This window comes from Podarcis vaucheri (genome assembly GCF_965113315.1).
Source record: "Podarcis vaucheri genome assembly, chromosome: 1".
Lineage (NCBI taxonomy): Eukaryota > Metazoa > Chordata > Lepidosauria > Squamata > Lacertidae > Podarcis > Podarcis vaucheri.
In genome coordinates this window covers 11,217,641-11,232,204 of record NC_138759.1, presented here as the reverse complement: position 1 = coordinate 11,232,204, position 14,564 = coordinate 11,217,641, and the positions used below count along the sequence as shown (strand labels likewise).

General features: G+C 45.1%; 1 protein-coding gene across 1 annotated transcript in view; it reads right to left on the bottom strand.

Annotated features, from left to right (window-relative positions):
* The window catches only part of SYNE2 (spectrin repeat containing nuclear envelope protein 2), a 233,618-nt gene that overhangs the window by 41,779 nt on the left and 177,275 nt on the right, over positions 1–14,564 (bottom strand). The window contains exons 85-92 of the mRNA XM_082236352.1: positions 11,804–11,980; positions 10,957–11,079; positions 10,449–10,603; positions 9,737–9,881; positions 8,135–8,229; positions 7,363–7,597; positions 5,618–5,812; positions 3,968–4,093 (exon numbers count right to left, since the gene is read on the bottom strand). Coding sequence (XP_082092478.1) covers positions 3,968–4,093; positions 5,618–5,812; positions 7,363–7,597; positions 8,135–8,229; positions 9,737–9,881; positions 10,449–10,603; positions 10,957–11,079; positions 11,804–11,980 — 1,251 coding nt within the window. The remainder of the gene's footprint in view (positions 1–3,967; positions 4,094–5,617; positions 5,813–7,362; positions 7,598–8,134; positions 8,230–9,736; positions 9,882–10,448; positions 10,604–10,956; positions 11,080–11,803; positions 11,981–14,564) is intronic.

The following is a 14,564-nucleotide window of genomic DNA, read 5'->3' as shown; positions in this document are numbered from 1 at the left end:
AATCATGTACGACACCTTGAGCTCAGTGGAGAAAAAGTTGTGTTGTAAATGCAAAAGAGAAACAATATCTTGGTTTTAAAAGCTAAACTAGGGAAGTGCCATATTTTTCGCTCCATAAGCCACACCTGACCATAAGACGCACCTGGTTTTTAGAGGAGGAAAACAAGAAGAAAAAAATTCTGAACAAAACAGTGGATGCATGATTTTTGTGGTTCATGCTATGGCCACAGCCATGGTATGTGATTTGACGGTGAGTTTGGGGTACCCCAATGCAAAACTCCTGAGAATTCATGTGGATCCGTGCTTTGTAACCACATTTTTGCACCATTGCGGCCCCACAAAACAGTGGATGCGTGGTTTTTGTGGTACCAGCTGTAGCCATGGACATGCTATGTGATCTGATGGTGAATTTGGGGTGACCTAATGCAAAAATCCCCTTCATGGATCACTGCCTTGCCGTGGCGAAGGGGCTTGAAGAACTCAGAGAAGCTATGAACTACGCCGAGCAGGGCACCCAAGATGAACAGGTCATAGTGGAGAGTTTTGACCAAACGTGATCCACCTGGAGTAGGAATCGGCAAGCCACTCCAGTATCCCTGCCAAGAAAACTCCATGGACAAAGACAACAGGCATATAAAAGTTATGACACTGGAAGATGAGCCCCTCAGGTCAGAAGGTGTCCAACATGCTACTGGGGAAGAGCGGAGGACAAGTACAAGTAGATCCAGAGCTGATGAAGCGGCTGGGCCAAAGCCAAAAGGACGCTCAGTTGTGGATATGCATGGAAGCGAAAGGAAAGTCCAATGCTGTAAAGAAAAATATTGCATAGGAACCTGGAATGTAAGAACCATGAACCTGGGTAAGTTGGATGTGGTCAAAAATGAGATGGCAAGAATAAATATTGACATCCTGGGCATCAGTGAGCTAAAATGGACGGGAATGGGCGAATTCAGTTCGGATGACTACCATATCTACTACTGTGGGCAAGAAACCCGTAAGAGAAATGGAGTGGCCCTCATAGTCAACAAAAGAGTGGCGAAAGCTGTACTGGGATGCAGTCTCAAAAATGATAGAATGATCTCGATACGAATCCAAGGCAGACCTTTTAACATCACAGTAATCCAAGTTTATGCACCAACTACTGGTGCTGAAGAAACTGAAATTGACCAGTTCTATGAAGACTTACAAAACCTTATCGAAGTGACACCAAAGAAGGATGTTCTGCTCATTATAGGGGATTGGAATGCTAAAGTAGGGAATCAAGAGATAAAAGGAACAACTGGCAAATTTGGCCTTGGAGATCAAAACGAAGCAGGGCAAAGGCTAATAGAGTTCTGTCAAGAGAACAAGCTGGTCATCACAAACACGCTTTTCCAACAACACAAGAGACGACTCTACACATGGACATCCCCAGATGGGCAACATCGAAATCAGATTGATTATATTCTCTGCAGCCAAAGATGGAGAAGCTCTATACAGTCAGCAAAAACAAGACCTGGAGCTGACTGTGGCTCAGATCATCAGCTCCTTATAGCAAAATTCAAGCTTAAACTGAAGAAAGTAGGAAAAACCACTGGACAGGTAAGATACAATCTAAACCAAATCCCTTATGAATACACAGTGGAAGTGAGGAACAGGTTTAAGGATTTAGATTTGCTGGACAGAGTGCCTGAAGAACTATGGATGGAGGCTCGCAACATTATACAGGAGGCAGCAACTAAAACCATCCCAATGAAAAAGAAATGCAAGAAAGCAAAGTGGCTGTCCAACGAGGCCTTACAAATAGCGGGGGAGAGAAGGCAAGCAAAATGCGAGGGAGATAGTGAAAGATACAGGAAATTGAATGCAGATTTCCAAAGAACAGCAAGGAGAGACAAGAAGGCCTTCTTAAACGAGCAATGCAAAGAAACAGAGGAAAGCAACAGAATGGGAAGAACCAGAGATCTGTTCAAGAAAATCGGAAATATGAAAGGAACATTTCGTACAAAGATTACCATAATAAAGGACAAAAGTGGTAAAGATCTAACTGAAGCAGAAGACATCAAGAAGAGGTGGCAAGAATACACAGAGGAATTATACCAGAAAGATATGGATGTCTCGTACACCCCAGGTAGTGTGGTTGCTGACCTTGAGCCAGACATCCTGGAGAGTGAAGTCAAATGGGCCTTAGAAAGCACTGCAAATAACAAGGCCAGTGGAAGTGATGGTATTCCAGCTGAACTGTTTAAAATTTTAAAAGATGATGCTGTTAAGGTACTACACTCAATATGCCAGCAAGTTTGGAAAACTCAGCAGTGGCCAGAGGACTGGAGAAGATCAGTCTACATTCCAATCCCAAAGAAAGGCAGTGCCAAAGAATGCTCCAACTACCGCACAATTTCACTCATTTCACATGCTAGCAAGGTTATGCTTAAAATTCTACAAGGAAGGCTCAAGCAGTATGTGGACCGAGAACTCCCAGAAGTGCAAGCTGGATTTAGAAGAGGCAGAGGAACCAGAGACCAAATTGCAAACATGCGCTGGATTATGGAGAAAGCCAGAGAGTTCCAGAAAGACATCTACTTCTGCTTCATTGACTATGCAAAAGCCTTTGACTGTGTTGACCACAGCAAACTATGGCAAGTTCTTAAAGAAATGGGAGTGCCTGACCACCTCATCTGTCTCCTGCGAAATCTCTATGTGGGACAAGAAGCTACAGTTAGAACTGGATATGGAACAACTGATTGGTTCCAAATTGGGAAAGGAGTACGGCAAGGCTGTATATTGTCTCCCTGCTTATTTAACTTATATGCAGAATTCATCATGCGAAAGGCTGGGCTGGATGAATCCCAAGCCGGAATTAAGATTGCCGGAAGAAATATCAACAACCTCAGATATGCAGATGACACAACCTTGATGGCAGAAAGTGAAGAGGAATTAAAGAACCTTTTAATGAGGGTGAAAGAGGAGAGCACAAAATATGGTCTGAAGCTCAACATCAAAAAAACGAAGATCATGGCCACTGGGCCCATCACCTCCTGGCAAATAGATGGGGAAGCAATGGAGGCAGTGAGAGATTTTACTTTCTTGGGCTCCATGATCAGTGCAGATGGTGACAGCAGTCACGAAATTAAAAGACGCCTGCTCCTTGGGAGAAAGGCGATGGCAAACCTAGACAACATCTTAAAAAGCAGAGACATCACCTTGCCAACAAAGGTCCGAATAGTAAAAGCCATGGTTTTCCCAGTAGTGATGTATGGAAGTGAGAGCTGGACCATAAAGAAGGCTGATCGCCGAAGAATTGATGCTTTTGAATTATGGTGCTGGAGGAGACTCTTGAGAGTCCCATGGACTGCAAGAAGATCAAACCTCTCCATTCTGAAGGAAATCAGCCCTGAGTGCTCACTGGAAGGACAGATCGTGAAGCTGAGGCTCCAATACTTTGGCCACCTCATGAGAAGAGAGGACTCCCTGGAAAAGACCCTGATGTTGGGAAAGATGGAGGGCACAAGGAGAAGGGGACGACAGAGAATGAGATGGTTGGATGGTGTTCTTGAAGCTACTAGCATGAGTTTGATCAAACTGCAGGAGGCAGTGGAGGACAGAAGTGCCTGGCGTGCTCTGGTCCATGGGGTCACGAAGAGTCGGACACGACTAAACGACTAAACAACAACAACAATGCAAAAATCCTGAGGATCCATGTGCTTTTACCTCCCCCCTCCCAGGCAGCCTCCTTTATCACTAGCGTCCCTTATCTCCCTCCAATCGCTTGCCGATCAGCTGCTCAGCGGTTTTGTTTCAACACCCACTTCCTTCTTTCTAAAAAAAACCCAATACGGTTTGCTTTTTGCCCCTGGGCAATTCGGCTCCAGGGACCACGCATTCACTCCATAAGACGCACAGACATTTCCCCTTACGTTTTAGGAAGAAAAAAGTGTGTCTTATGGAGCAAAAAATGCGGTAATTGATAATTCAGGGTTTTCTTTACCTTGACGTGTTCCTTGGCGGCTTGAAGCTCAGCATGCTGGACTGGAAGAGGGTCTTTTATTCTTGCCTTCAGCTCCCGCAGCCTGTTGCCCAGGTTTTCAGCTTGGCTTTTGCAGCTCTCCCACGTCTGTAATTTTGAAGAGGGAAAAAGCAAGACATGAAGGGAGCTAATGGACGCCAGTAGACGTTGCTTAAAAGGATGGACGAAGCTAGTAACCCCTAAGCCCTGAGCTATTTTGTTGTCCTCTTTACTAGACAGGGCAACTTGGTGTGCAGAGGTAGAAACTGACACTCAGAAAGACTCATTGCCCAACTCAGCATCCAGGCCAGGGCTAGTGTAAGAAAATTCAGAAGCATTCAGGATTTGGGGACCATTTGCAAACACTTGCAAACACTCAGGCCTTTGTAAAATCTCAGGAACCAGCAAAATAGGAGTGGATTCAGATCCTGAACCATGGGCCAGGATTTATGTTAGGGGGGCAGAACCTCAGTTATTTTTATTGATTTACTTGATTCCCCCCCAGCTACGCCTGTGTCCTGAACTCTTTTACTCCCCTGCCACATAGTCTAGTTTTTGTTTTTTAAAGGTAGGCATTCCTTTGTGGTGTCAATGCCATAGCAACCCCCCCCCATCTAATTCCTTAATTAGTGTGCCTTGGGCTTGCCAATCAGAAGGTTGGCGGTTTGAATCCCCACAATGGGGTGAGCTCCTGTTGCTCGGTCCCAGCTCCTGCCAACCTAGCAGTTCGAAAGCACGCCAAAAAGTTCAAGTAGTGGCATTGGGTGGCGCTGTGGGTTAAACCTCAGAGCCTAGGACTTGCTGATCAGAAGGTCGGCGGTTCGAATCCCCGCAACGGGGTGAGCTCCCGTCGCTTGGTCCCAGCTCCTGCCAACCTAGCAGTTCGAAAGCACGCCAAAAAGTTCAAGTAGATAAATAGGTACCACTCCGGCGGGAAGGTAAATGGCGTTTCTGTGTGCCGCTCTGGTTTTGCCAGAAATGGCTTAGTCATGCTGGCCACATGACCCCAAAAAACTGACTGCGGACAAACGCCGGCTCCCTTGGCCTGTAAAGTGAGATGAGCGCCGCAACCCCAGAGTCATTCGCGACTGGACTTAACTGTCAGGGGTCCCTTTACCTTTACTTACTGCCTTTGGGACAAGCTTTGTTCTGCAATTTGTGATGGGTCTGTGTCTCTAAACGTACAAGTTGCTTTCATCCTGTTCTCAAGATGAATCAACACCAGCTTGGAAACTCCATTATAGGAATACAGTGGTGCCTCGCAAGACGAAAAGAATCCGCTCTGTGATTCTCTTCATCTAGCGGTTTTTTCGTCTTGCGAAGCAAGCCCATTGAAGGATTAGCGGATTAGCACTATTAGCGGCTTTTAGCGGCTTATCTGCTGATCGGATCAGCTGATAAGCGGATTAGCGGCTTAGAAAAAAGGGGGGGGAGGAAAAAAACACCAGCAAGAACTCGCAAGACATTTTCGTCTTGCGAAGAAAGCCCATAGGAAATTCGTTTTGCGAAGCACCTCCAAAACGGAAAACTCTTTCATCTAGCGAGTTTCCGTCTTGCGAGGCATTCGTCTTGCGGGGCACCACTGTATGGGGGTTCCAAACTCTCGCCAGGGTCTTCTCTTATGCTAAATACCTGCAGGGTGCGCTGAAGCTGCTTTCTGATCTTCTCCAGCTGAAGCTGGGTTTTGCTCCAGGTCTCTTGCACATGCGTCATCTTGAGCTGTAGGGCAATTCTGGCCTCGGGGTTTGCCACGTCAAGTAACTTCTCCCCGGCTGCCAAGGTCAAGGCGTGCTTGGTCTGCCACCTCTGAAGGAGGATCTCCTTTTTCTAAAAAGAAAACAGGAAAACATGCCCAAACTGTAATCATATGAACACACAGAGACATGGCCACAAAGCAGTGAAACAATACCAAACAGTTTTAGTGGAAAAATAATTCCTTTTTAAGAACCACTGTTTGGAGAGTTCTTTTTTAAAATGTTCTGTCAGTCTGGTTTCCGCAGGATTTGTACAACGATGTTGTTGTTTAGTCGTGTCCGACTCTTCATGACCCCATGGACCAGAGCACGCCAGGCACTCCTGTCTTCCACTGCCTCCCGCAGTTTGGTCAAACTCACGTTAGTAGCTTCGAGACTCATGTTTGTACAACGATAACAATGCCTAATATTTATATACAGTGTTACCTCGGGTTACATACGCATCAGGTTACATACGCTTCAGGTTACAGACTCCGCTAACCCAGAAATATTACCTCGGGTTAAGAACTTTGCTTCAGGATGAGAACAGAAATTTTGCGGAGGCAGCAGGAGGCCCCATTAGCTAAAGTGGTGCTTCAGGTTAAGAACAGTTTCAGGTTAAGAACGGACCTCCGGAAGGAATTAAGTACTTAACCCAAGGTACCACTGTACTAGATTTGAAAAGACACAAATGCTTAAAAATAATAATTCTCCCTGGATGTCCACCAATAAATTCAAGGCAATGTGTGGGGTCCCTCTCAGTCGTTTTATCCAAACAACTCTTGTTGGTAGGTTAGACTGAACGTGTGCCTCTCTCTCTCTCTCTCTCTCTCTCTCTCTGTGTGTGTGTGTGTGCATGCATGTGTGTAAAGAAGGCCTCACATCCAGTCACCCTGAGAACTTTGTTGCTGAGTCAGGATTTGAACCGAGGTCTTCACAGTCTATTCCAAATATTCTCCACATTACATACACCCCCACCAGGGGCAGGAGAGGAGAAACAGCCAGGACAACTGCAGAGCAGGTAGAACATCTACAATCTTCCTGCTCTACTTTTGTTGATGCTCCCCAAGAAAGGAGAAGAGAGATGCTGAACCATCCTTGGAGAAAAAGAGATGAATTAATATTAGAGGTAGCTGGAATAATTGGATCCACTGCTTTACGAAAAAAACGAAGTCAGTTTTTAATGCAGGGGTGAACAAACTTAAAGCTTGAGGGATCTACTTTATTTTTCCCTAGGACCCTGGAGCCAGGTGTGCAAAATATTGACTTAACCTGGCGGGCATTCTCCAATAATTAAGGAACAAAATGCCAGGAGTTTCTGATCAGGACCAAAACAAACCTCTTGAGTCCTTCCATATATAAAAAACGACCCTACACTTGGTCTCCCCTCAAGCATTCTATTTCAGCAACCTAATTTATAGGGGGAATTATTTTCTGTTATTGCTATAGTTAAGACAACTGAGAGTCAGAAATGATTTTCCGTTACACTGCAAACCACCTAGATTCTGAGCGATCTTCTGCCCACCCCTAGTTTAAAGGATGCCAACAGATGCTGAGTCCCCTTTAAGTTTTCCAAGCTATTTTGATCTTTAAAAAATGCAATGCTATCTATGTTTCGCTGGTTGTAGGAAGAGGAGGCCTAACCTTGACGTCGTGACTCAGATTCCTGAGCTGGTGCAGACTATACTTCTCCTGACTCTCCACAGCAGCCATGAATCCACTTGTCTGCACGAGGATCTTCTTGATGTCTTGTAGTGAAGTTGTGAATTTTTGCCATTGCTTTACGAGACTGTCAATCTCGCCCTTTCTCTGCTGAGCTGCCCGGACGATGCTTTGCCACTGTTCCTTCAGCAGGGTGAGTTTGGAGAGAAACGTGGTCCTGAAGTGGTCAGAGATTAATTTGTCAGTCATGTAGCATATTCTTCTTCTTCTTCCTACTACTACTACAATTTATATCCCACCCGTCCTCTCCCAAAGGAGTCCAGGGCAGCAAACACACAAATGATAGAACAATTAAAAACAATTGCACTACAGATTTAGACTGGGAACAATTTCAACTTGAAAGGCTTGTTAGAAGAAGGTCTTCCATACACACAGATGTCGCCTGTCTAATATGTAATGGTAGGGAATGCCAAAGGTTAGATGCCACAACACAAAAGGCCAGATTCCTATATTATTTGGAATGGACCTTTTGATAATGTGCTACCTGCAGGAGGCCCTCACCTGTGGTGTGGAGTGATCACCTGGGTATATAAGGGGTGAGACAATCCTCTGCTCAGCTCCATGACTCACTGTTTTAGGCACGGTGATTTATTCAACCCTCCCTTAAAAACTGTTGTCGAGTTCAAGCCTTAGAATGCACACACCCCGCAACTGCACCCCGATTTGAAACACACAACCGAGGCATATATCTCACCGGTTTTCAGCTTCTCCCGATTCCAGCACGTGCAAAGCCTTTGACACGATAGAATCAAAAGTCTGCTGGTTCACCAAGATCTCCGCTTGCAATGCCTGTAAACACCGAAGGAAATGTTTTAATTATGCTTCACGCAACGGGAAAGATTAAAACCACGGCATAAGTAGAGCCCTTTGCAGAGCCCTAATCTGCCTGGGCACTTTATTTGCAAGAGTTCTGCTCCTGCTCTTTGCAGATGTGAAATCTACACCCACAAAGTGCAGCTGAGAAGTGTTTTGAGAAGAAAGAAGGAAGGAAGAATGCCTTGCCCTCCTTCTTCCCGCAAAGGATAAGTGTGGCAGGTTTACTTTGGGAGTGGGGAGGGCATCTTTCAGCCAAAGGGCCACATCCCAGGAGTGGGCAGGGCCAGAGGAAAAAGAGGGCAGAGCAATAGTTGTGGCCCTTACTTCTTTACATTTGAGCCAGACTGTATTTAACTAAATAATCCTTTTAAGGCAGGATGAAACTTGGGCACAGGAGGACTAAATATTAATAAATTATTATTATTATTTTTACTACTACTACTACTACTATTACCAACATTACAAAATTCCAGCTATTTTCTACTCCAATACTTCAACCAATACTTTATCAAGCCCTGACCATGCCTTCACCTATGTCTTGAAGATGCAAGTTAGCAGAACGACAGGCTGCAAAGATTTGCTAAGATGTACCATCCCAGATTCTCAGGGACGCGGGTGGCGCTGTAGGTTAAATCACAGAGCCCAGGACTTGCCGATCAGAAGGTTGGCAGTTCGAATCCCCGCGATGGGGTGAGCTCCCGTTGCTCGGTCCCTGCTCCAGCCAATCTAGCAGTTTGAAAGCACCTCAAAGTGCAAGTAGATAAATAGGTACCGCTCCGGCAGGAAGGTAAACAGTGTTTCCGTGCGCTGCTCTGGTTCACCAGAAGCGGCTTAGTCATGCTGGCCACATGACCTGGAAGCTGTACGCCGGCTCCCTCGGTCAGTAAAGCAAGATGAGCGCCACATCCCCAGAGTCGGTCACGACTGGACCTAATGGTTAGGGGTCCCTTTACCTTTACCTTACCATCCCAGATTACAAGTAAGGAATAGCATACTCTCTCATATAAAAAGCCTTTTGCTTATAGGACACTTGCAAGTTAGGAACACAATTGCTTTTTTATTATTCCGTTGTAGTGGAGCAATGGAGACAAGTTTTTCCTACTGTCCGGGGATAGGCGATTTGTGGTAATATCACAAATGCTATGGTCTTTTTTTCAGTATACCTAAAACCCTTTGCTTATTAGCGGCTACCCCACATTTTCTCCAAAAAACTGCTTTGTGCAGGTAACTACCATAGTGTTATCTAATTTCTCAAAAGCAGGGGGTCCATGGCTTGGCTTTTGGAAAATAGGGGGTCCTCACTGATTAGTAAATTGGCAACCACCGCCCTAGAGCGACCTCAGGAAGTCTAATTGGCTAGAGAATGAAACTGTATCATGGCAAAATATAACTCAAGGCCCACAGCCAATGATTTGCTTGGTGTGGCAATCAGATCCATCTTTCTGCTCCGGATTGGGGCCGAAACAGTGAGGAGCATTACCTCATACTCCCTCTGCTGTTTCCGCAATCCCTCTAGGCTGCCCGCCATATCTTCCCTCAAGACCTCTTTCATTTTCTCTTGGAACAGCACCCACTTTTGGCATCTCTGAATGAACTTTTCATCAGACTGAATGCCCTGCAGTTCACTGCAATGAAAAACAAAATTCGAAATCAGTTCTGCAGCCGCGCCTTCTGCCAGTTACGCTTTTAGTCGTGCATGATTGTGGCCCAGCTGTCAAGGGTGGCTTCTGCCAATTGGGACTGATGGGGCACAGGGAGCCGTACAGTAGGTGGGGCCTGATCCAATGACTGGCAGAGCTTAACACGAATCAGCAGTGTGATGCAGCAGCAAAAAAGGCTAATGCTATTCTCGGCTGCATCAACAGAAGTCTGGCGTCCTGACTGAGGGAAGTCATAGTCCTGCTCTGTTCTGCATTGGTCAGACAACACCTGGAATACTGTGTCCAATTCTGGGCACCACAATTTAGGAAGGGTGTTGACAAGCTGGTGTGCAGAGGAGGGTGACCAAGATGATCAAGGGTCTTGAAACCAAGTCTGATGAGGGAGTTGGGTATTTTTAGCCTGGAAAAGAGGAGTGTAAGGGGAGATATGATGGCCATCATCAATTATCTAAAGGGCTTGGACCCAAACAAATGGATTCAAGTTACAAGGAAGGAGTTTCTGACTAAACATCAGGAAGAACGTTTTTTTACCAGCATTTCTCCAGAGCCATAGCTTTCTTCTGAGTCCATTGCCAGTTCAGATCCTGCAGTCTTTTTGCAGTGAAGTCACTGAGCGGAAACCTAAAGCTGAATTCATTCAGACTCTCCATCTCGGGTGATAAAGCTGTGAGGACCAACATCTGGCTCTGAGAAAAAAAGGACAAGACAGATGAGGCCGCTGGTTTGCAAAAGCCTATCATGCTTCCTGCTGGGAGACAGGATCAGCGGCTCTTTTTGGCACAATGTGCAAAACACCAGGTGCCAGGAAAGCCAAAGGAACAAGAGCCACCAATTGCTATACAAGGAAGGACACCAGGTAGGGAAGATCAGAACGGCCTCAAACAATTTTTTTAAACGGCCCGCTTTGTTCTTGAAGAACTGATTATGCTCCTCTATATCTTCCTCCCCTGCCGCCCAGAAGAGACTAGTGAGTTGCAATTCCAAACATCTGGTGGGTAGCAGGCTGGGAAAAGATGGCCTATGGGCTTTTATGGCTTACCATGAGTAGATCTGAGTCTTCAGTGCCTTGGTTCAGATTTTCCAATACTTCCGTGAACCCTTTAACACGATTCTCCAGGTTTTCCAAGCAAGTCTCAAAACGTTTCAGCTGTAAAAGGTCAAACTGAGGAGAGAAATTAATATGCTGATGTTTGCAGAGGTTTAATTTTCATTTTGATTAGCCAATCACCTTATTTATTATTTTGAACTTTTCTTTCTTTCTTTTATATGCTGCTCTATGTTGAACATTGTAAACTGCCCTGATACGGGGGGGGGGGGATATCTGTACTAGGATGCTACCTTTATTTGCCCAGCGAAACTGTCACAAAATAGCGTGCTTGCTTTTGAGTTATCTAGAATTCTCAATTGGGCTAGAAGATGATTAAAGGGGAGGGGAAAGAAAATCTTGCAAGAGTCAAGGCAGAATTTGGGAGGAGGCGGCTGACATGCAAATGAGGCGCCATGAAGTTGCAGCAAGGCCTTCTGGGGAAAAGAAGCTTAACAATGGCTGCTTCGCCATCTCTGGAAACCGAAAAATGAGCATTTGCTCACTTCCATCTACTGAGAAGCAGGATAGGTGGAATACAGGAAGAAATGAGGAAACAGACTGTTCTTAGGTGGAAATTAATTTTGCATCGGTGAGTGGTGGGGTTTTAGTAAAAAACAGTACAGATCCTGCAAGCCTGAAGCCTGCCAATTCATGGTGCGGGCATATAAATTTGTATGGCCAATGGCATTTCCCAACAAATACATTTGGAAAAAAATCCCAGAAGCATTATTCCTCTCCCCCCCCCCCCGATCCTGTTGACATGCAGGAGTTAACAGCAAAGCGACCCACTCAGAAGTACCTCAAACTCATTTTCTTTCATCTGTAACATCTTCTCCAAATAGGTGATCCTTTGAAGTGGCTGGAGTTTTTCTGGAAGAAGTGGTTCTGTGGGCTCAGCCAGCTGAGCTATTTTATCTGCCAGCTCAGAAACGGGAAGAAAACTTTCTTTGATGTTCTGAAGGTCCAGTTTCAGCATCTGGAAAGAAAGGGAGATGCATCAAGAGAAAGAAACGAAGGCTCCTGGGTTACGGTGTTGGTTCCACTCTCAGCCTGATGTGTCCGCCCTCAGACCCAGATGTTTCCCTGACCCTGGGCACAGTAGGCCAGAATGGAAATCACTTTTGTGATTTGGAGTTCTCCAAATTTTGCAATGAAGTTCTCGTCTCTAAACGTGCATATCAAAATGTGCATACAAACGACAGGATGAAATTCATTCAGAAATGTCTATTTTGTAATAAAATAGGCTCAATACTGGAAATCATTGAAAAATTGGCAAAATATTTTTTTTGAAATAATTGAATTAGCAAAACTGATGGCAACAATTAGAATGCAATCTAATCAAAATCAGGAATGGAAATGTGTAGAAGAATACCTGACCAAAAGATGATCCAACAAGAATTTATTGATATGGATAGACTGATTTCACAAAGATAAATTAAGATAAGCTAAGCTAAACTAAGCAGATATATAAGATTGAATGCTTAATTATTAAGATACAAAATTACAATCTCAATACTAAAGTTGCAAAATAATAACAAGGAAGTCATGCACGGGTGGAGGGAAGACACAGGGCAAGAAATAAGAAATGGATAAATGTTGGTACATAATGAAATGTGAAAATGTGAATTGATGAATATAATGTATATGTACCAATATGTAAAGATTTCATATATGTAAGGTAAAGGGACCCTTGACCATTAGGTCCAGTTGTGACCGACTCTGGGGTTGCGGCGCTCATCTTGCTTTATTGGCCAAGGGAGCCAGTGTACAGCTTCTGGGTCATGTGGCCAGCATGACTAAGCCGCTTCTGGCGAACCAGAGCAGCGCACGGAAACGCCGTGTACCTTCCCGCCGGAGCGGTACCTATTTATCTACTTGCACTTTGACGTGCTTTCAAACTGCTAGGTTGGCAGGAATAGGGCCTGAGCAACGGGAGCTCACCCCGTCGCAGGGATTCGAACCGCCGACCTTCTGATCAGCAAGTCCTAGGCTCTGTGGTTTAACCCACAGCGCCACCTGCATCCCATTTCATATATGTATTGCAACATTAATAATAAATAAATTAAGTGCAAAAAAGAAAGGCGAAGAAGGCTCAGAGCTCAGGGAATAGTGGTGGCACAACAATGAGTGGGCAGAGAGAGAGGACTGGGAAGAGATGGTTTCAGAAGCTGAAGGGGTAAATAGGGCTAAGTGAGCTGAGAGAGTCCTTGGCAGAGAGAAGTCCAGAATCAGAGGCAGAAGTGGAAGCAAGAGAGTGGGAGAAGAGAGGCGAAGAGGCAGAGATTAGTCTGGTTAGTGAAGCGTCACGGGTGTCTCCCACCCCAACCTCCCAGAACCAGAAGAGGCGTGAAAAGGGTGGAGGAGAACTTGGCTGCATACAGGCACAGTCTCTGATTGCTTGGGGAAAGCCCTGGAGAGGAGGGGACTTAGATGGCTGTGAGGAGCTGGGGCTTTCAGTCTTTCATGGAATAAGACCCACAAGGAATGAGCTGCTGCGCTCATTAAGCCTGACTCTCTAACGAGTCTGTGGAGATCGTGTTTTTGCTAATAAAGAACTAAATCTACCTTTGATCAGAGTGGGTCAGGATGGGGCTGTTCTCTTATAGAACTGCAAGGAGGAGAGAAAAAGGGAGGGGGAAACCTGGCTGGACGCTGGAAGTGGAGAATTGTGACAAGCAGCCTTAAAGGTAGTGGAGGGTCAGTCAGGCTGTGTACCTGAGATTTCATGGGCTGCAATCCCTGTGCACAGATGATTAACATTACAAATAGAATTAAGATACGCATTGTGCTCCTTGGTAGTTCTTTATCCGGGCGGGTGGGTGGAGATTTGGGAACATCTCTTCTGAAGTGTATAATTTAATACAATTTCCACTTAACACCAGTTACCTAAAAAATCGTGCTTTCTGGATGGGAATGGCAGCTGTGCTGTTAATGGGCATAAAGTAAGTCTAAAATGCTAATTTACTGCCATTAAGGACAAATTTCGCCAATGTGACTAATGCATCCCTGGCATCCAAAGCCCTTTTCTCTTTCTGGCGAAGCTCTTTAAGGCCAAATGAGCCCGTTGCTTCAAAAACGATCCATTTAAATTTCTTCCCATTAGACTTTGCATACAATTTATTAAGGGCACAAACACATTTCGATCCGCCCCTGGGGGGAAAACGCAAGAATAACTTTAACACAAGTCCTCAATCTCACCTAAAACTGTTAGCACAGGGAAAGGGTTAGGCTTAAAAGCTCATCAAGTGCCCAATTGGATTCCTAGCAGTCATTCACAACTGACAAGGGGTGTAACATACCTCCCCGTCCATTAGGGTTCCTTCTCTGGTATTATTCTTCACAAAAGGAAGAAGAATAGTTTGGCTCTCCTCCACCGATATCGGGAAAGGGCTATTAGCACCGGGTGGATTTAATAGCTGCTTCATTTATGACAAAATTATCCTGGGTTTTCTTTGTCAGCAAGAGATACAAAACTGCATCGTAAAAAGCCACTTCCATTTTTAGAAGAGAGACGAAATCCTTCCATCTCTGAGCTACTGGTGAGTTCTGCTGAGGCCTTC